The sequence below is a fragment of the Leopardus geoffroyi genome, chromosome C2 (assembly GCF_018350155.1).
Source record: "Leopardus geoffroyi isolate Oge1 chromosome C2, O.geoffroyi_Oge1_pat1.0, whole genome shotgun sequence".
Classification (NCBI taxonomy): domain Eukaryota; kingdom Metazoa; phylum Chordata; class Mammalia; order Carnivora; family Felidae; genus Leopardus; species Leopardus geoffroyi.
Genome location: NC_059333.1, coordinates 593,403 through 615,864, shown reverse-complemented (window position 1 = coordinate 615,864; position 22,462 = coordinate 593,403). Strand labels below are relative to the sequence as shown.

Genomic DNA, 22,462 nt, shown 5'->3' with positions numbered 1-22,462 from the left:
GACTGGGTGGCTTTAACAACAGAAATTTATTTTCTTACAGTTCTGAAAGCACAAAACCCGAGAATCAGGTGTGGGCAGAGTTCTGTCCTCACGTGGTCGTTCCTGTGTGTCCCCTCATCTCTTCTTAGGACACCAGTCCTATCAGATCAGAGCCACCCTGTGACTTCATTTAACCTTATATCTTCTGAAAGATCTCATATCCAAATTTAGGTCCTTTTCTTCCAAATGAATGTTGGGAGACACAATCCAGTCCACAAGAGTTAGGTTTATCACATTTTCTATCGTCCTGTCTGTTCTTTCTTCCTGTCTCCTTTGGGATTATTTTGTCCCCTTTATCAGTTTTCTAGCTATACCCCCTTTCTTTTTTTTAGTGGTTTACTCTGGGTTTACAATAGGTTCCTTTTACTTACAACAATCTGTGTCCTGGTAAATACTGTCACTTGGGGACGCAGCACTTGACACACAAGGGGAGCCCTCTCGGCAGCATCTGCCGTTGTCCTCCAGCCCATTTCTTGTCCGTGTTCACATTCTTGTTTTTGCCTTTAAAAGTTAATTCTATTTTAAAGAGGTTTTTGTTTGTATGCTTGTTTTTAACAAAGGGGAAAAAGCCTTCTACACGTAACATTTCTGGGCCTCATTCTTTGGTGCAGATCAGTTTCCACCTGGTTATCACTATCCTTGGGCCCAAACAACGTTTCTTGTAGGGCAAGGCTGCTGGAGAATTCCTTCAGTTTTGGTTTGTCTGGAAAGGGTCTACTTTGCCTTCCCTTTCATTTTCTGTGAATAGAGAATTTTAAGCTGACCAGTTTTTCCCTTTTAATATTTTATAAAGATGTCATGCAGCACTGCCTTCTGGTTTGCATTTTACCTGATGAGAAGTCAGCTGTCCTTCCCTTTGTTCACCTGTATATAACATGTCTGTTTTTGATTGCTTTTAAGCCTTTATTCATCACTGGTTTTCATCAACTCATGATGTGCTCTGGAGGAGGTTTTGGTTTTGGCATGTTTCGTCTGTGTGATTATTCTGTGTCTGCTGAGCATCACAGATCTATGGGTTTATATATTCCATATCTGGAAAAATTTCAGCCATGATTACTCAGATGTTTTTCTGCCTCCCTCCCACCCCATTCTGTGAGACTCCAATCATATGCATGTTGGACCACACAAGATCATCCAACAGGTCACTGGCACTTTTTTTTTTTTTTTTTTTTTTTAAGTATCCTGGCCACCATGGGCTGTTTCAGTGCTCACCTGTTCCTGGATGGTCCAAGAATAGTCCCCACTTCTCTACCCCCTCCCAAGAACCAGAGAGGGCATCAAAGACACAAGGTCTCCAGCCCACTGCGTCTCACTCCCACAAAAGGCCTGGTTGTGGGGAAGGTATCTGAGGCCACCTGAAGCCATGCAAACTAGCTGTTCTCCACTTGTCTCAAGCATGGGTTTCAGACACTCCCTGGGCCATCACTGTCCCCAGAGGAAGGTTGGAAATCACCCACCAGTAGTCATCATGGAGAAACTAATGGGTGAATCATTTTCACTGAAGAAAACAGGTAACCTTAAGTTATCCATATCACCCTTATATCCTCCTGAGTGATGAAAGGGAGTCTTTGAGACAGCACCCAAAACCCCAGGTGAAAATGCCAGGCATGAAGTTCATACCACAGAGTGGCCCGGTGCTCTCCAGAGCAGCATCCTCAGCCTCCTTCCATTGCCACCTATGTGGGTGACTATGGTGGGATCCCACTGTGAGCAGACGCCCTAGCTGTGACCCATCCACAACCGGTGAGACCAGCATCTCCCCAACTACTGGGGCTGTTGTGTGTAAGCTCTAGCCACCTCCTAGAAAACTAAGCACCAAAACTGAGGTCATAAGAACAAACCAATCTGACCCCGACCCATGCCTCATGTCCTATCGACTTTCCTCTGTTTCTACCCTCAATTCCTTTTTAAACAATGTGAATCGTGAATAAAAATTTATATTGCAGATGGAGACAAAGATAAATCAAGCTGACCAATTAACCTATAATTAGCATAACTACTGAGATAAGAAAAGGATAAAGAAGCAACAGTAAATAGCATTACTTTTTATAACATTTTATTGCCTAAATAAAATTTAAATATATGTAGCATATTGATTAGGTTCAGTAAGGAAACGTATTTTCTTAGAGTTGAATTTCCACTGTGAGTTAAGGATTTATAGTTAGAGAATTCCTCAAAGGAAAGGTTTAAAGTTTACATCTGGTGAATGCAGAAAACCTAATATGGCTCCAGCAAAAACTTCCCAGTAAATACTCAGAATCTGCTCCCAATAACCAAAAATAATTTGAATTCAAGCATCTTTGATGATTTTCCCAGGAAAGAGAGCCTGATTCTTTTTTAATCTCAAGTACAACTGACACGCAAGGTTGTGTTAGTTTCAGGTGCACCACACTGATTCAACTGTGTACACTTACCCCCAAAGTAAGTGCAGTCACCACCCAATGGGACTGCCGTATCATCAGCTATATGTTTCATGCTGTACTTTCCATCATTTGACTTACATATTTTATAACTGGAAGTTTGTGTTCTTATGCCCCTTCTCCTATTTCACTCATCCCCCATCCTCTCCCCTCTGGCAAGCACCAGTTTGTTCTATATTCATGAGTCCATTCTGTCTATTTCTGTTCTGTTTTGTTGAGAACTTGATTTTTAATTAGGCTGAAGCGCATAATTTCCATTCAAAACAACATGCACCTGCTCATCTTTAAGCAGTTACTCTTATCCCCTGAAACTGATGAGGTGGTGGCCCAGTGTCCAACACGGTATCCAAGTGAGTCTCTGAAAACCCCAGATCTGTGATTCTTCCCAAGATGAGACAAAACACAAGTGTGACATGCTTCTAAAGAATCACATGTCAATTTATTAAGGTAGCTGCCCCCAGAAGTAACAACATTTGCAGTATAAAAGTAGATTTTCATTTCTTAGGTTTCATTAACCCTATGATCTGGCCACGGCTGGGAGCCTACCAGGGGCAGCAGCCACTTCAAGGAGCAGACTGTGGTCAATCACCACCTATGTTGCTATTACCCCAGCTGGGGAGAACAGGGGCCACGAAAAGAAGTGCAAGAGCAAACCCGATGATTTCAAAGGGATCCCAACAGTTCCTTCAGCCAAAATAAACCCGAGCTTAAAAATGTCTGGGGAGAAGTGCTGATGTCAACAGGTATCCACTGAACACCCACTATGTGCCACACAGTGTGGCAGCCAGTAGAGCCGATGGGGCCATCTACGTGTACACAAAACCCAGCCCTGCAGGGCTCATAGCAGAAGCACCACCCTGGGGCAAGAGAAGTTAGTGAAGGAACAGCTCAAGCCCAAAGCAGGCAAGCCCCAAGCAGAGTCAGGGATGGCACTCAAGGCCAAGAGAGCTGCAGGGTCAAGGCCATATGGTGCAAAGTCTCAGCAATGGCCCTGTAGGGATCTGGGCAGAGAATGGCAGGAGCAGAGGAACACTCAGACATCTGGCTGTCTGAGGGAGGACGGTCTGCCAAGGGAGCACAGTCAGGGGCGGCTACCAATCCAGGAGGTGGCACAGAAGAACAGGCAGAGAGGCACGAGGGTGGCCAACCAGAGCAGGGCCCTAGGGGCAACACCAGGCCTGGATTTTATTCTCATCAAAGCTCTTGGTGACTCCTCACAGCCACACTCCTAACGAAGCCCTGAGCACATGACCCACTTGTCCTCATAGGTCAAAGGCAAATCCAGAGCCCAGGTTTCTCCATCCTGGCCCCCAAATCCATGCACACCAAACCAGACATAGAGCCAGAAGGGAATTGAAAGGTTTAGCTCCTAAGAGGCACCACCCTGGAATTCCAGCCCTCACTTCCCCTCAGAGCACAAACCAGGACATGAGCATTGGCGGCGGCCAAGAGGGCACCCTACAGCATCAGGCCCGTCCAGCCAGCAGCGCTGACTGCTCCACTGTGCCTGGCACACGTGGTGCTCCATGGTGGTAACCACTAAACCACTCACGAGCACTTGTCCCTCGTCACACTTAGTCTCCTGCCTGCGCCTGTCAGCACGAGACACTGCAGGCTACAAACTCGGGAGAGAGCGATGCTGGCGCCCACAACTGGTGACCACGATGCAGCGTGGGTGAGCCTAGGGTGTAGGGCACGGCCAGCAGCCACATCTGACTCCCCTCCACACAGCCACAGACACTCGGCGAGTCTGGTCCCTGTCCCTTGCCGAGCCCGGGGCCGCCACGGTGAACAGATCACGTCCCTCAGCCCCACAGACAGAAGAAATAGGAAGAGCCAGCCTAGGGGCAAGCTCAGTCGGGCTGGCTCCTGGGCAGCACCGGGCAGGAAGAGGTGAGGCCGCACTCCCCTCTCCCAAGAACTGAAGTACTGGTGGAGAAAGCCCTCCCAGCCCCAAAGCAAGGCCGCACACCCTGGCTGGGTGCTGCAGAACACACTGTGCCAGGATCATGGCTCATCTTGTTCCTTTCCTCACCTGAGCTCCACGAGCTCTTCTAAGAACTAAACCTACTCTGAAAATCAAGTACCTAAAGCCACCGGCCCCACCCCTGCCCCAGGCCCGGTCCCACCCCGGGGAAGGGGTTTGTGAGGGGCACTGGACCCCTGGGCAGGGGATCCTGCAGCTCACCGGAGATGATGCCCCCTTCCTGCCCCGCCCTCCCGGACGACAGTGCCCACCACCCACCTGCCTGCCAGGCACCCTCAAGGGCGGCCAGCAAGGGCACTCTCAGGGTACAGGTGGGAGAAGCGGCCAAGGGCCCAGATGGGGAAGATGTTCCTGTAGCTGCTGTAGTTGATGACACACGACTTGTTGAAGACGCCAGAGATATTCTCCTGAAAGATCACAGAGAAATAAACACAAAGGCTCTAGCAGGTGGCTAAGGGGCTCCCTGAACAGAGACCCTAGCAAGAGAGCTGGCAGGCTCCCAGAGGCGGGGGGGTTTCCAAGGGAACCTCTGCAGGCCATCCCCCTGCTACCACCCTAGCTCTGGACCCCTCACCCTGCAGCAAACCCTCTGGCCTGAATTACCAGCCCCTCACAGCTGTCAACCCTGGACTCATCCAAGGGAGGGGGTCAGCCTCGTGTGACCTCGTGACTCCACATCAGAGGAGACAGGTGAAGGTGCTCCTGCACTCCATGCTGAGGCAGAGCCTGAGGCTATCCAGCGTCCTCTGCCCAGCACCACCAGCCCTGCCTCCGAGCCAGGGCTTCATTGTAGACCTGCTTCCACCACAGGCTCTCATTGGCGGTGTTCACTAATCTCAAATCCCCAAAGCTGAGACCCCGCCCGCGAGGAGGTCACCAGGGACACAGGGACAGCGTAGGGCTGTGAAAACACTCGTGCAAATCGAGGTCGGTGCTGGGCCTCGAGCTCTTCAGACCTCCTCAGCATACCTGGGGCCAGTCGCCATTGGGGAGCTGTTTTCTAAGCAGACACCGGACTCCCTTCTCCAGGGCCTCTACGCAGGGATGCCTGGGGGGAAGAGGAGGCACTGAGTGCACCTGCCACCACTCTCTGGGGGAAGCGCCTCTGGCTACAGCCCAACCTGCACCCGCACCCTTGCGCTACTGGCACAAGGCAGATGGGAAATCCTGCGTGGTGACTGAACTGGCGCTGACGCACACAAGGAACCAGAACCCACCATGAGAGTTAGCACGCCGCAGGCTACCGCTGCACGTTTTCTACCCAGAATCCCAGAAAAATGCAAAAGGCAGCCAATGTGGAGGTGAGCAGGCCAGGTGGGCAGCCCCACACATGTGGCTGGCTGATGGCCCCGCCTGCTCCAGACCTGCTCTTTTGGACAGAATGAGGTGAAACCTCATGGCTGTCCGGCCCACTGGTCCTCAGGACCCTCTGAGGGCCGCACACGCCACATGTGCTAATCCTCACTCATCATGGAAAGGGATGACACCCCAGGACTGAGGGTGCAGGACTGAGCTTGGTTGTGGTAGGCAGATTGGGGGTTGGTCCCTGAGCCCCCTTCCCTAGAGGTCCCCCCACAGACTGCTGCTCCTGCTCACACTGACCTGGCCTAATTTTGAGGGAGTTTTAGGAAGATTCCCCAAATGGCCTCAAAACCAACAAGACCGCACAGGCTGGGACACTACGCGTGTCTGTGTGCATATATGCACACGTGCACACACGTGCATGTGTCTGTGCTTACACACACACATGGAGGTAGGAGGGCCCAAAGACAGCAACTACAGGGACTTGCCTCACCCTACGCTGTTGACACAGGCCTCTTGTCTCCCTTGTCACTTTGGGTGGTCTTCTAAAAGGCAAGCCTCTCTGCAGGAAGCCCTGTGTTTGGCCAGACATATGCCCTCGCCCTACAGGCCTCACCTCCTCCCACGCCTGCTCACAGGTCAGCCACCCACACCCCACTCCTCCCAACCCCACTACTTGGGGATGGGTCTCGCAGCCCCCACCTGACGGCCATGAGCCCCATCAAGGCCCAGGATGTGTTGTGGATCTGGGACGTGGCACTCTGTATGTAACGCCGCTGCTCGCAGGACTCAAAGTCTTCCCCCCAGCCCCCATCCACCATCTGCTGGGATAGCAGGAAGTCACAGGCCTGGGAGACCGCCGCACACACAGCCCTGTAGAGACCAGCAAGACAGGAGATGCTGTCACTCCAGGGAGGTCCCAGGCCCGATGGCCCACTGGCCAGGCCTCCCCAGGGGTAAGGGGAGGAGAATGGTGGGGGGGAGGGAGGCAGTCTGCACCCCAGTCCCACCCACTATGTGAAGTGAAGGGCACAGAGACACCTGCCTCCTAGGTATGCTGGGAAAATAAACTGAAAAGCTCTCTGGCTGCAGATGCAGCACAGGTATGACCACCCCGAAACACCACAAAACAGAGCTGGGTGAGGTGGCTGGAGACAGCTCAGATCTGAGCCGCCTCCCTTCTCTCAGCCCAGCCCAGAGGGTATCCCACTGGGCGTGGGGGCCACACAAGCCCAAGGTGCCCCTCCACACACAAGCCAGAAACTTCCCAGAGCAGTGTCTTTACTAGAAAGGGTGCTGTTGGCTCATGAGCTTAGAAAAATACAAAATACTTCAAAGGAAGACACCCCAACAGAATGTCCTGCTGAAAAGAGCCTCACTCCAGCAGGGACAAATGCCCATACTCACCCGCTGCTGTAAGTCTGCCCCATGCAGGCGAAAGCTTCCAGCCCAAACCAGGTGCCGTAGGTGAAGCAAACTCCCCAGGAGCTGGAGGGGAGACAGAGGAGGACCTCAGCCTTGCAGTCTCATTCAGAAGGGTGTGTAAAACAACAGGAATTCTGCCGGACTTTGGGAACACCCTCCATCACGGAATCAAGGAAGCTGGGGTGATTTGCAAGAAACCCATCCACATAGCCTTCAGCAAGCAACTGACTAGTGCCCCCAGGCTCTCAGGCCAAGGAAAACACACCTGCCACCCCCGGCCCTCACAAGATGGCTCCAGCTGCTGCCGCCACAAAGCAGTGTAAGAACTGATGCACACCCAGAGGAAGGAGTAATCACAGACACAACAAACCAGGCACCAAGCCACCGAGCCCTTCCAACACACTTGGCCAAACCGCTTTAACAGTGAGCTGAGCAAGCACCGCCAGGGTGAGGCCAAGTGTTCAAAACTGAACAAGGCCCACCAGAAATCTGTTGCTGGCAGCTCACTCCCGGAGCACACGACTGAGCATCACAGGAGCACAGAAGAGCAGAGCCCTCCCATCCCACGCACACAACCGGAAGCTCACTTACCCTTCCCAGGAGCCGTCAGCCCGCTGCTTCTGCCGACAGAACTCCAGGCCCTGCTCAAGCGTCTCCCTGGAACACAGAAGGATGGCTAACCAACAGAGCAATCCACCACCCTGAGTTCACCCGTCCCACGGCCTCAGAAGAATGAGCAAGGTCTCCCTTACAAAAATAGGTAAAAATAAACCAACAGCTGAGAGAAGAAATGCAAAGGTCAGAGAAGAAGGGATGAGAAGGCAGAGGAGGGAGAAGCAAACTGACAGTGAAAAGAAATGCAGGAGGGAAGTAAAATGTCAGCGATGAACCCGTATTACAAGCAGCTACAGATACAGACAAACTCTGTTTCACCGCAATAATGTCACTGAACACGAGTTTCAGTAAATATACAGAATGAAATTTTAAAAAGAAATGAAAAATTAGAAAATAATAGATTTTGAGGGCAGAGATCCATCCTAAGTCTAACTGGTACTTTAGGAGAATAACTGGTTCCCTGAAAAGGCCAGAGTGAAGATACAAATACACCCTCCAAGGTGACCCCCGTGACCTTCACCAACAGGTACCCACACCCATGTCATCCCATCCCTTGGGTGTGGACGGCACCTAAGACTTGTTTCCAAACAACAAACTGCAGCAAAGCTGATGGGACTTCACTTCCATGACTCAGGCACAGGGAAGTCTAGCTTCTGTCTCGCAAGCAGACTCCCTGGCCCTTCCCAGCTTCATGAGACACCACAGAGGTGCCCAGATGGCAAGAAACTGAGGGTGGCTCCAGACAACAGTCAGAGAAGAAATGAGACCCTGAGGCTGACATTTTGCAAGGAATGGAAACCTGCCAGCAACTACATGAATGCCGTAAGACCCTCCCTTAGCCGCTGCTCAGATGAGATCCCGGTCCTGGCCGGCATCCTGGCTGCAGCCCCATGGAACCTGCAGCAGAGCACCTGGTTAGGCTGTGCCTAGGTTCCCGACCCACAGAAACTGTGAGGCAACAGACATGTGCTGTTTGAAGCCACCAAGTCTTAGTAATGTTGTGACTCAGCAAGAGATAACAAAGGATGAAGGGACAAATAAATAACACTAGCAACCAAAGAGTGATGTGACCACAAGTATAGTGGAAACTAAAAGGTTAAGAGAAAATAAAAAAACTTTCGGCAGCATATGGGAAAACTCAGAACGCACAAACTACTGGAAAAGTAGCTTCTCAAAACCACCTCAAGCAGAGAGGGAGCCTGGATGGTTCTACAACTACTAAAGACAGGAGTCACTTTGCCCAGAAAAAGAAGTCCAGGCCTAAAAGTTTAAAAGGTAAGTTCTACTAACTCACCAACAATGATCATTCTAATGTTACACAAACTCTTTCAGAAAACACAGGAGGAAGGAACACCCCTTGTTATTCTGCAAATCCAACAGACCATATAAAATGATGTAGCAAAGCACAATTTTCAGGCTATTGATTAATGAACATAGATGCAAAATTCAAATCTAAATATTAAGAAACTGAATACAGGGGCGCCTGGGTGGCGCAGTCGGTTAAGCGTCCGACTTCAGCCAGGTCACGATCTCGCGGTCCGTGAGTTGGAGCCCCGCGTCAGGCTCTGGGCTGATGGCTCAGAGCCTGGAGCCTGTTTCCGAGATTCTGTGTCTCCCTCTCTCTCTGCCCCTCCCCCGTTCATGCTCTGTCTCTCTCTGTCCCAAAGATAAATAAACGTTGGAAAAAAAGAAACTGAATACAGCATAGATATATGCCAATACTAAGCTGGATATATGCAATACTAAGTTGGCATAAAACACCTCCAGAAACAAAGGAGTTTTAACACTAGGAAGATCTATAGTAATCATCTATGACATTAACATATAAAAGAGATTATATTTATCATCCTTACAGAGATAGAAAAATTATTTCCTAAAATACAACACCCATTCACAACAGAGGGAAAAAACAACTTAACAAAGTAGCATTAAAAAGAACTTTGTCAGGGCGCCTGGGTGGCTCAGTCGGTTGGGCGTCCGACTTCGGCTCAGGTCATGATCTTGCGGTCCGTGAGTTCGAGCCCCACGTCAGGCTCTGTGCTGACAGCTCAGAGCCTGGAGCCTGTTTCAGATTCTGTGTCTCCCTCTCTCTCTGACCTTCCCCCATTCATGCTCTGTCTCTGTCTCAAAAATGAATAAACGTTAAAAAAAATTAAAAAAAAAAAAAAAAAAAAAAAAAGAACTTTCTCAGGAGCGCCTGGGTAGCTCACTTGGTTAAGCATTCCACTTCAGCTCAGGTCATTATCTCATGGTTCATGAGTTGGAGCCCCACGTCGGGCTCTGTGATCACAGCTCAGAGCCTAGAACCTACTTTGGATTCTCTGCCCCTCCCCCGCTCGCACTCATGCTTTCTCTCTCTCTCTCTCTCTCCCCCAAAAACAAACATTTAAAAAAAAAAATCAAAAGGGGCACCTGGGTAGCTCAGTCAGTTAAGCATCCAATTTCGGCTCAGGTCATGATCTCACGGTTTGTGAGTTCAAGCCCCACGTCGGCCTCTGTGTTGACAGCTCAGAGCCTGAAGCCTGCTTTGGATTCTATGTCTCCCCCTCTCTCTGCCTCTCTTCTGCTTGAAGTCAGTCTCTCTCTCAGAAATAAACATAAAAAAAATTTTTTTTAATTACAAAACAAGAACTTTGTTAACCTGAAAAGGGGTAATTAACAAAAACCTACAGCAAAAATCATTCTAAATGGAGAAATATTGGAAGCAGCCCCCTTTAACATCAGGAAATACTACAAAGATGCCACTACTGCCACTTCTGCTATGCAGGCTTAGCCAAGGCAGTAAGACAAAGAAAAATATATCATTTGCAAGTGATAGGACGGTCTAGGGAGAAGACTCAAAAGAAGCCACAATTAATTAGAATATAAAGAGTTGCCCAGATGGATTCACTGGTGATTTCCACTAAACATTTAAGGAAGGAATTATACAAAGTGTCTACAGTGTTCTCCAGAGAACAGACACAGAGGGAACACTGCCTGATTCATTCTATGAGGACAGCATCACCTGAATACCAAAAGCGAAGACATCACAAGAAAGGGAAACTATAGAACATTATCTCCCAGCAGCACAGACACAAAGATCCTCAAGAGTATTAGCAAATCAAATACAATAACATGAAAGAATTATATACCACAAACGATATCCCAGGTGCATAAAGCTGATTCCACATTCAAAAATCAACTAATATACTCTATTAAATCAACTAGGCTGAAAAAGAAAATCACATGATCACATCAATAGCTGCAAAAGTATTTGACAAAATCTAACACCTATTTATGATTAAAAATTTTCAGCAAACTAGGAATAGAAAGAAGTTCCTCAACTTGATAAAGAGCAGCTACAAAAAACCTACAACTAACATCACACTTAATGGTGAGAAATGATGCCTTCCTGCTGAGATGAAGAACATGGATGTACCCTCTCACCACTCCTCTTCAACATCATATTGGAAGTCCTAGCCAATGTAACAGGACAAGCAAAGAAATGGTATATAGATTGGTGTGGAAGAAATAAAACTGTGCCTGTTCACAGATGACATGATTATCTATGTAGAAAATCCCATTATCTGTATAGAAAATCCCAAAGAATCAACCCAAACACTTCTGGACTATTAAACAATCATAGCAAGCTTGCAGGATACAAGGTTAATAGACAAAAAACAATTCTACCAGCAATGAGCAATTCTGAAATTAAAATCACAAGATCAATTATGTTAGCATCAAGAACAAAAATTAAATACTTAGGTATGTATCTTTCAAAATATGTACAATATCTATAACAGAAAAGGTACAAAAATCCAATGAAAGAAATCAAAGATATTCCCAACTTCATCTATAGATTCAATGCAATCCCAATCAAAATCCCAGCAAGTTACTTTGGAATATTGACAGATTCCAAAGTTTATACAGAATGACAAGACCCAGCACAGCCAATACGATTCCGGAAGGAGAATAAAGTCAATGACCAACACCACTCAACTTCAAGACTTGCTATAATACCTACAGTGATCAGACAGTGTGGTGTTGGAGAAAGAATAAACAAAGAGACCAATGGAATAAAATAGAGAGCCCAGAAATAGACCCACAGAAATTTAATCAAGTGATCGTTGACAAAGGAGCCATCAGAGCAGCTCAGGTCATGATCTCACAGGCTTCAGGTTCTGTGCTGACAGCTCAGAGCCTGATGTAGGGCTTGAACCCACAAACCCACAAACTGCAAGTCTGATGCTTAACTGACTGAGCCACCCATCCAAGCCATGAAGAGATAGGGAAGAGGGGCGCCTAGGTGGCTCAGTCAGTTAAGTGTCCAACTTCAGCTCAGGTCGTGATCTCACATTTCATGAATTTGGGCCCCACATCCGGATCTGTGCTGACAGCTCAGAGCCTGGAGCCTGCTTCCGATTCTGTGTCTTCCTCTCTCTCTGCCCCTCCCTCGCTCACATGCTCACAAAAATAAATAAAAACATTTAAAGAAAGAAAAAGAAAAAGGGAAGAAACTTAAATACATATCACTAAGTGAAAGAAGCAAATCAACTGTGAAATTCTGGAAAAGGCAAACTATAGTGATTCTCAGGGACTGGAGGTAAGGGGAAGGGTGAATGGGCACAGAAAATTTTTGGAGCAGTGAAACATTTCTATAGGATAATGATGAACACACGTGTTATAGATGTGTCACAACCCATGGAATGTACAACACAAAGGGTGACCCTGAATGTAAACCGTGGACTTTGGATGATAACGTATTAATATCGGTTCATCAATTGTAAAATAATGAACCAATTTATGCAAGATAGGGTAGGAGGTGGAAGGGGGCTGGTAAACAGGAACCCTCCACTCAATTTTCCTGCAAACCTAAAACTGCTCAATAAGATAAAGTGCATCAAATTTTTAAGTTCAGTAAATTGTCTAGCTGTAAGATCAATATCAAAAATCAATTGGAGAGGACTCTGGGAAGGTGGCGGAGCAGGAAGTCCCAGGAACCTGTCTCCCACCTGGGCACCAACGGCACCGGCAGCACCTTGTCTGCTGTAACTCTGGAGTCTGTCCGAGGCTTGCGACTTCCAGGGGGAGGCTTGGAGGGGAAACTGCAGCTCTCAGCACGGCAGCAGCCACCCGTCTCCCAGCCCCAGCCCCTCGGCAGGCTGGTGTGCACCTACTCCTGGAGCAGCTTACACACAGCTTACAGCGCCTAGGTGGGCAAAAAGGACCCTGCCTTCCAAAATATTGTGCTCTGATTGCTGCTTCTGATCAGACATTGCTGCACCTCCCACTCTAGCTGAAGTGACCACCAGGGAATTTAAATGCTGCTCACTACAGCATTAGTCACAGTGGCCAAAACGTGGAAGCAACCCAAGTGTCTCTCAACAGATGAACAGATAAGCAACATGTGGTCTATCTATACAATGGAATATTATTCAGCCTTAAAAAGGAACTTTGGACACAAATCACAACATGGATGAACCCTCAGGTCATTATGCTCAGTGAAATAAGCCTGTTGGGGAAGGTCATCAAAAAGGAGCGACTGCCAACTGACCCATGAGCTGGACCTGGGCACTTGGGAGGCTCCTCACCCCTTCCCCTGTCCTGGGGATGTGGGTTCCACTTGCCTTTCTGGCTACCAGAGGCCGCTCTAAGGACCCAACCTTGAGATGGTGATGTGGTACTAAGAACTTCTCCAAGGTAAAAAAAAATTAAAAAATAAAAAAAAAAAGAACTTCTCCAAGGTATACAGGACTGAGCCCAGGTAGGGCCTCTTTATAAACCTCTATGATCTGGTGAGAGCCTGCAGGGATCCATTCACCTTTCTGCCCCTTCCCCGCCCCCCCCAAGACATGCCTTTGCTTATTAAAACTGCCCAGGGGCACCTGGGTGGCTCAGCTGGTTGAGCGACGGACTTGGGCTCAGGTCATGATCTCGCAGCTTGTGAGTTTGAGCCCCATGTCAGGCTCTGTGCTGATAGCTCAGAGACTGGAGCCTGCTTCAGATTCTGTGTCTCCCCCTCCCTCTACCCCTCCCCTGCTCACGCTCTGTGTCTGTCTCTCAATAATAAATAAATGTTAAAAAAAAAAAAAAAATTTTTTTTTAAAAACTGCCCCTACCCATCTGGTCTGTCTCTTTCCTCAGTCTTTCCCTGCCCTCCACATACAAGGCACGTTTCAGATTATACATGGGAAGCTCCTAAGGGGGGTGAGAACCAACAGACCCAGTCACAAAAATATATTACAGGATTCCACTTACATGAGGAAGAAAACACAGAAAACAGAATGTGGACTGCCAGGGAATGGGGGCAGAAGAGATGAGGAAATAAAGCTAACAGGTACAGGGGCACCTGGGTGGCTCAGATGGTCAAGCGTTGACTTTGGCTCGGGTCATGAACTTGCGGTTCATGAGTTCAAGCCCCGCATCAGTCTCTGTGCTGACAGCTCGGAGCCTGAAGCCTGCCTTGGATTCTGTGTTTCCCTCTCTGCCCCTCCCCCACTCGCACTCTGTCTCTCTCTCTCTCTCTCAAAAATAAACATTAAAAAAATAATTTAAAGGGCGCCTGGGTGGCTCAGTCAGTTGAGCGTCTGACTTTGGCTCAGGTCATGATCTCACAGTTTGTGAGTTTGAGCCCCACATCAGCCTCTGTGCTGACAGCTCGGAGCCTGAAGCTTGCTTCAGATTCTGTGTCTCCCTCTCTTTCTGTCCCTTCCCTTCTTGGGCTCTGTCTTCTCTCCTTCAAAAATAAATAAACATTAAAAAAATAATTTAAAAAAGACAAAATAAAAATGATTAAGGTGATAAATTTCACATTAGGTATATTTTAACATAATAAAAAAAAAGAAAAAGTCAACAGCATAAGAACCCATGACTCCACATTAATAAACAGGGGAAAAGCAAACAGTAGAACACCAACTAACACATATGGAAAAAATGACAGTTTTGTAGCCATCATATAAATAATAATTCAGGCAAAAATCATCATCAGATGAGAAAACTAACAGAAGTTTGATGAGAAACAGGTCACTTACATAATCTAACACTTTCTCCCACAAGAAAAAAACAGTAACTTCAGAGTGGAGAAAACAAGTGGTCATCACCTTAATCACAGGGTCCATGTTGACGTGCACATCCTGGTGTCACGCACTAAGAAGTCCCCATCACTTTTGTAATCTTCCTGACATAAATGCGTAATTTCATAACCTGAATCTAATCATGGGGAAACACCAGAAAAACACATGTTGAGGATATTCTACAAAAACTTGTCACGAGCCTTAAAAATGTCAGTCGTCAACCCCAAGGAGACACTAAAGGATTGTTCCAGGGGGAGACTAACAGCTGGCAGCTCAGTTCAGTGACCCTGGGTTAAATCATGAGGGAAGATTTTGCTATAAAAGCAACTTGGGCAATTTAAATGAATTCTGTAGAATAAACAATAGGATTATATCGACATTAATATTATACAGTGTTAATACTGTGACTTGTATTTCCATAAGAGAATATCCTTGTTAAGAAAGGCTGGGGCACCTGGGTGGCACAGTTGGTTAAGCGCCCGACTTCAGCCAGGTCACGATCTCGCGGTCCGTGAGTTCGAGCCCCGCGTCAGGCTCTGGGCTGATGGCTCAGAGCCTGGAGCCTGTTTCTGATTCTGTGTCTCCCTCTCTCTCTGCCCCTCCCCCATTCATGCTCTGTCTCTCTCTGTCCCCAAAATAAATAAACATTTGAAAAAAAAAAAAAATTAAAAAAAAAAAAAAAAGAAAGGCTAAAGTATTGGGGCATCTGGGTGCCTCAGTCGGTTAAGCATCTGACTCTTGATTGTGATTCAAGTCATGATCTCACAGTTCTGAGATCAAGCCCCACATCTTGCTCTTCACCCTGCTTGGGATTCTCTCTCTCTCTCTCTCTGCGCCCCTCCCCCACTCTCTCTCTCCTTCTCTCAAAAATAAATAAACTTAAAAAAATTTTTTTAAAAAGAAATGCTAAAGATTTTAGGGATTAAGGCACATCACATTTGCAATTTACCCTAAAATGATTTCGGAAAAAATATACGTTGAAGGAACACAATGAAGCAAATGTGAAATGTTAATAGCTGAAAAATCTTGGTAAAAGATAAAGAGGAAAGCTTTGTACTACTAGTATAACTTTCCTGTAAGCTTGAAATTAAGAGAGAATTTCAAGTCAAGGTAGTAAAAATGGAATGTTCCATATATGTAGCGTCACAGTACCTGGCTACCTCAAACTGTATCTCTAAAACTCCCCCAGATAAATTTAAAATTTTAATATAATAAATTAATACATTTATTTAAATGCTTCTGTTCAAACTGGCAAGAGATAAAAATGGTCTAGAGCTTTAACACAGTTAACAACAGTCACTCTGTGCTTCCCGAACTGTTGCCCCCATCCATCCCACTATTCCCCTTGGGTCGGGGAGTCCAGGCCGACAGGGGAAGTGACTGGGACCAGGACAACACTACCAGGAAAGGGCAAGAGTGGAGGAGGGGGGGACCTCCCCACACAGGCTGACCCTAAAATCATGTGGATCTAGGGAAAAATAATGGTTCTGGATGAAGATTTAGCAAGAGGACACTAATTAAGGTTAAAATGGGGAAAAGCTGAAAAATGACAATGAAAACTTAGAAATACCCAAGACACTACTGGGCCACTAAAACAATGAAATGCCTACAACCATCACAACTCCTGCAGGAGGAGAACGGGACTTCCTGACATGGAAAGTCATCCCCTGCTCTCAGACTCCTCGCCAACACCAACTGAGCCTGCTCTATAGGACCCATGGAAACGTGGAGATCAAGCAGTCCTCACAGATTCCTCCCAGCAATGATGAGCTGCTTGCTTCTGCATTCTCCAAGATTCCTCCAAAGGGCATACTTTACTTTTTTTTTGAATACTTCCTAAAAAGATGATCCATTAAAAAAGGTCAATTACATGAGAGTGTCACTGAGGACAAGCTGTACCCGGAGGAAGGGACCAGAGATCACCCTTCAGCGCAGTGCATGGCTCATGGACCCCAAGCCCAGGTGACAAAATCACGACGAGACAGAGGTGACAATATCACGACTAGACAGACACAGCAACCTCCCAGCAGCTGTACCACCTGCCAGGAGAGAAGAAAAATAGCAAATCACAACTAGAAAATCCTCCATTTTTTTTTGAAATGAAGCCTCATACTCCTGAACAACTCCGGGCCAGAGAAGAACTCACAACAGAAATAATTTTAACCGAATGATACACCAAGACTTACTGTATCTTAAGCGCACATTTAAAAAGCCTGAAAATCATTTTAGTATCCATCTAAGTTAGAAAAAGAAAGTAGAGAGAAAATAATAAAGAGCAAAAATTGGTGAAACCAAAAACAAACATCAAAAACATAAACATAGCTAGACAGAATCAAATACTAAAGATGGTTTCTGTGAAAAGACTGGTGAGATTGATAAGCTGCTGGTGGAGAAGAGGTCCAAGCTGCCAACATCAGGAAGGAAATGAGGCTATCAGTGGCAAGGGAGCTGTTGAGCACCGTGGGCAAGCTCTGTGCTGATCCACAGAAAATGGAGCTAAACAGGAAAATCCCCAAAACTAATAGAAACACAAACAAAAGGAAATCTGTACAGTTCTATAACAAGTAAAGAAACTGAACCTGTAAATAAAAATTTAATCCTTTCCGTCAAAGGGAACTCCAGGGCCAAATGGAACCTCTAAACACTTGAGGCAGATATAGCACAAACCTCACAAACTCTTCCAGAAAATCTAAAAAGAAAATATACTTTCCAACTCCTCTTACAAGTCCTGCGTTACCTTCTTGGGAGAGCCTGACAAAGACATTGAAGGGAAAGAGCAGACTGGTTTCTCTATAACCACAGTGGTAAAAATCCTTTCAAAAGTACTTTTCTAACTAGATCCAGCAATATCCAAAAAAGAAAGCAAACCACGACCAAACTTGAGTCTATACCAGGTTTGCTGTGAAGCATGAAACAATGAGATCACACTGGATGAAGGGTTATCTACAAAAGTGAATGAACGTACCCCACAACACAGAGAGTACACTCCTAAGCACGTGTCCTCAAGATAGGGGTGCCCTGGGCAAGTACAGAGTGTTCCCAGCAGGATAATTCACAGGAACCCACTGAAAGGCTCCCAAGGATCCAAGACAAACCAATGGATAAACGAAGTGTGGCATCTGCGCCAAACAGAAATGCCGCCAGCAAAGAGGGTGGGCTGCTGCTCCGCAACCACGGCCTCACCCAGCACCGAGCCGAGTGAAAGAAGCCAGACCCACGAGTCTGGCTGTGGGACTGATTCCCCAAGTGTAGGATCAGAGCAGCCTGAGAACCAGGAGGGCAGCTTCTGGTTACGTCTATGTGCCCACTTGGTGATAATTCATTAGGCACCACACATAGGAGATCTGTACACCTCTCTGCATATGTGTCAGATGTCAACAGGACAGGCTTATTTAAAAACTACCGTTTATGGGGACACAGGTGGAGTTGGGGGTACAGATCTTTCTGACCTTCATTAAGAGATGTGAAAAGTAACTCATTTTTGCGTTACAGCTCTGCCACTCTGAGCCCTCAATTTTCTCGATAAATATCATACTGTACTGTAAATATATTTCCTCTTATTATTTTAATGTTTTCTTTTCTTTAGCTTACTTTATTACAGTATATATAACACATAACCTACAAAATACATGTTAATCAACTACTTATGTTATCAGTAAGGTTTCTAGTCAACACAAGACTATCAGTAAAGTTTTTGGGTAATCAAAAGTTATATGCAAATTTATGGGGCACCTGGGTGGTTCTATCAGTCGACTGAGCATCCAAATTCAGCTCAGGTCATGATCTTGAGGGTCGTGAGTTCGAGCCCCACATCAGGCTCTGTTGCTGACAGCATGGAGCCTCGAGACTGCCTTGGATTCATTCTGTGTCTCCCTCTCTGCCCCTCCCCTGCTTGCTTGCTCTCTGCCTCTCTCAAAAATAAACATTAAAAAAATTTTCTTTTTCAAATTTTTTTAATATTTACTAATTTTTGAGAGACAGAGACAGAGCGTGAGCAGGAAGGGGCAGAGACAGAGGGAGACACAGAATCCAAAGTAGGCTCCAGGCTCTGAGCTGTCAGCACAGAGCTGACACGGGATTCGAATCCACGAACACAGATCATGACCTGAGCCAAAGTCGGACACTTAACCAACTGAGCCACCCAGGCGCCCTCTACCCCCCTGCAAAAAAAAATTTTTTTTTTAAGTTACACACAGATTTACAACTGCACAGGGGTTTGGCACCCCTAACTCCAAAGTTGTTCAGTTCAAGGTCAACTGTACTTTAGGGCATACAACTAGACTCAGGAACACTGGAAATCCCTTCTGTTATTAAGTGAGTTTTAATCCACAGAGTCCCCTTCCTGCAGTGAGCCACCCACCCCAGCAACAACACGCTCTGTGTCCTGTGTGGCAGCATCTCAGCTCTTGGCTCCTGAGCTGATGACACCCGTGGCTCAGTGACCAAACATCCCTGTGCCAAGACCACGCTTACCGGATCTCCCTGGCCCTGTGGTCCGGGAAACGCTCATGGAAAAGTTTCAGTGCCTGCATCACAGCTGAGGTGCACTCCACATATGTGTAGTCAATCATGATGTCCCCTGGAAGAGGGAAGGAAGAATCGATGCCTATCAGCTTCACCTTGTTGCCCAATTTGGCAGCTCAGACCACACCATGAAGAATGCAAAGATCATAACATGCAGACCTACATGGAACATCCAGAGCCTGAAGGTCCTCCAGAGGAACAAGGCAAGAGACCCCAGTGACTGGCCCAGGAGACACAGCCACTGGGGGGGGGGGGGGGGGAGAGTGGCCGGCGCATACACAGTGACCTGGAGGCCCATCTGGCTACAGGAGAGCTAAGCCAGTGGGAGGGGAAAGGAGAGGGGTACAGGGCAGAGCCACTCCAACTAGACCACATTTAACAGTTACAGAAGAGAGACAGAGACCTGCAAGCAGGGCATAGGGGCATTTGCAAGGTTTGCAAGGAGAAACTCAGGTGAAAGCACTCAGGTAAAGCAGCTGCCCTTACAGACCGGAACCATGCGCACAGCAGGGAGGACACAGGGCTAGGGGGTCCCTACCGTGACCCTCCTGCCAGGTGCCTGAGCTCCATGAAGAGCACGCAGGACACAGGGTGGTCTCCACGGAGGATGGAAAACAGAGCAGAAGCCAGCCCAGGCTTGAGCCAGAAAGCCAGGTGACTCCTCTGCTAACCTCCGAGAAACAAAACCACAGCTTTTCCATCCACAACCACAGGCACTATGGTCACCTTCAGAGGCCAAGGAGCACATAACATTCCAGTGTTTAGGAAGTGCTCCTTAAAGGATCCACCATCATCTGCCAACACCTTTGTGGGCACTGCTCCCACCCTGGGGGAGGAACTCCAGGCTCTGGTTGGCAAATCCATCTCAGGGCATGCAGGGCCCCTGGGTCTGCATACCACCTGGCTGGCCAACCACTCACCAAAGACCTCCGAGGGGTTCAACAGCTCCAGCAAGTAGCCCCCACGCTTAGTCTCATAGGTGGCAAACCCTCCATCAGGATTTCTCATGTCCAGCAACTAAAACCAGAGAGAGGGCATCCTGAGAGTTCACTCATGTGGTTAAGCAGGCAGGAGAGCCCACAGGTTGTGGCAGACCATTCTAGAAACACCCAAGGCTAAGACGAAAGGGGCAGGGATGGGGAATGGGGGGCCAGTTCTCATATTAAACTGAGACCTTCAGTGCCTAGAGGAGTGGGCCACAACTTTATCACTCAGGTGCTCTACGAGTGACCATCTGGGCCCCTGACATGCACCTGCTTATCCATTTATAAGTTACATGTGTGCTGCCAAGCCACACGATCTCCATTGTAAAACACGCACAGAGTGGGTGTACTGAAAGGGTTTTACACAAAAACAAACAGAAGTTCTCATCTTTCTGCAGATACCCCGTGGAGAATACCAGCCTTCCCGAAAGCAGCCCCTGGGAGCAGCCAGATATGCAAGCCTCCAACACAGGGCTCACGGCTTCCCAAACACAGATGCTGTCAGAGGACTGCCCCTCTGGGCTTTCAATCTGGCCCTGGGGATTTGTGGACACAAAAGCCACGGGAAGTGCAGCTCCTACGCAGCACTTAGTGGACCCAAGGGTTGGCGGCGGGGCAGCCGGGTCTCCCTCGTGCCCAGCAGCCTTACCACAGCAACAGCATCATAGATCTGCTCTCGTGCGACATGCTTGGTGACAAAGGGACACTGTTCTTGCAGGAGAAGGATGGACTTCAAGGCCTCAGCTGTGCAGTCAGTAACAATCCAGCCACAATCCAGCGTGCTGAAGGGGAAGCCACCCTGGAAAGTGTGGAGCCAGTCATGACCAGGGCAGAGGGCCGAGCCCGTACCCTGATCTTTAGGACCACCCGAGGTGATGGTACCTTCCTCACCCAGGAAGAGCCCTGGCCACCATAAAGGTGCAGCTGCAGCCCCACACCACACACATGTGGACAGCCTCCCAACCTGCTGTGAGAAGGTGTGCACTACATCCATGCTCCCACACGCCCAGAGGAGCTGCCCTCCACCCTCTGCAGCTCCCTCATCACCCTAAACCACATTCCGACAGCGTATCTGGTATCTGCATGTACTGCTGTCTAACAGCATCTCTGAGGCACAGGTGTGTGTGTGTGTGGGTGTGTGGGTGTGGGTGTGTGTGCGTGCACACAACACTTGTCGTGGCAGCATGAGGAAGCCCCACACGGCTCACTAACTCACGCACACAACTCTCCAGTCAGGGAAACCTTGAGTGTGTTGGTGAAACCCCACACCGTGTGTCTATCAGAGCAGGAAGCCACAGGAGACCGAGGAAAGAGCCCTCTCAACTAGCAAGGCATAGCTAACTGTGGTGGTCTCTTCTGGAGCGCAGGGCGTAGGACTTGGGGCAAACAGGGATGGCCGTGGTACCTTGCTCATCTGGCGGTAGTACTTCTGGTAGTCAGGGGGGCTGTCTAGCACCTAGGCGGCATCCACATGGCACATGCAGAAAACAGAGAAGGCCCATGTCACCATCAGATGCAGACACCAGAGCCAGTAGGGGCTGGTGCAAAATACACAGGGACCAAGAGCCACTGGCCTACTGCCCTCTCAACCATCGGGGCCAAAGGCACCCTTTAAAGCATCACCTCGTGGCCCAAGGCCTGCCACCCCCATCCACTGCTGGGGAAACATGACCAAGGCACCACGCGGCACCAGAGAGGGCAGACCAGGGTGTCAAGGCAGAGGTGAGGAGGCGGTACCTCTGCGTGCAGAAGCCCCACCACCCTCAGGTCAGATCCGACCTCACCTGTGAGATCCGGATAAACTCATGTGCCTCCTGCAGGGAAGACAAAAACTCGGGCCTGTGCTGTGCCCCCGCCTGGAAGAGACAACAGAGGCTAAGCTGCTCGCTGACACAAGCCTGCACAGATGAAGTGGTTCCCAGACAATCCTGGTGACGTCTTGCCACCACTGGGAAACAGGAGCAAACTCACCAGAGTCTCAGGCTCTGGATTCTGCTGACAAGTCAGAAAGATGTGACAGAGAAATAAAGTAGGCAAAAGAGACAGTCCACACCACATCCCGTGGAGCCCAGCCCAGCCCATGTCCAGAGGATCCCTGCCCCATCTAAGGCAGAC

General features: G+C 48.1%; 1 protein-coding gene across 4 annotated transcripts in view; it reads right to left on the bottom strand.

The window, feature by feature from the left end:
- LSS (lanosterol synthase) overlaps window positions 1-22,462 on the bottom strand; it is a 46,164-nt gene that overhangs the window by 8,749 nt on the left and 14,953 nt on the right. For 2 of the 4 annotated variants that reach the window (XM_045501072.1, XM_045501071.1), the window contains exons 12-21: window positions 22,132-22,203; window positions 21,753-21,803; window positions 20,997-21,146; window positions 20,285-20,381; window positions 19,314-19,419; window positions 7,765-7,830; window positions 7,156-7,236; window positions 6,451-6,621; window positions 5,416-5,494; window positions 2,079-4,853 (exon numbers count right to left, since the gene is read on the bottom strand). In XM_045501072.1, the coding sequence (XP_045357028.1) occupies window positions 4,722-4,853; window positions 5,416-5,494; window positions 6,451-6,621; window positions 7,156-7,236; window positions 7,765-7,830; window positions 19,314-19,419; window positions 20,285-20,381; window positions 20,997-21,146; window positions 21,753-21,803; window positions 22,132-22,203 (1,005 nt within the window). In that variant the 3' untranslated portion in view covers window positions 2,079-4,721. Of the gene's footprint in view, window positions 1-7; window positions 1,072-2,078; window positions 4,854-5,415; window positions 5,495-6,450; window positions 6,622-7,155; window positions 7,237-7,764; window positions 7,831-19,313; window positions 19,420-20,284; window positions 20,382-20,996; window positions 21,147-21,752; window positions 21,804-22,131; window positions 22,204-22,462 lie in introns of those variants that run through there. The other 2 variants (XM_045501069.1, XM_045501070.1) reach the window with 2 other exon arrangements.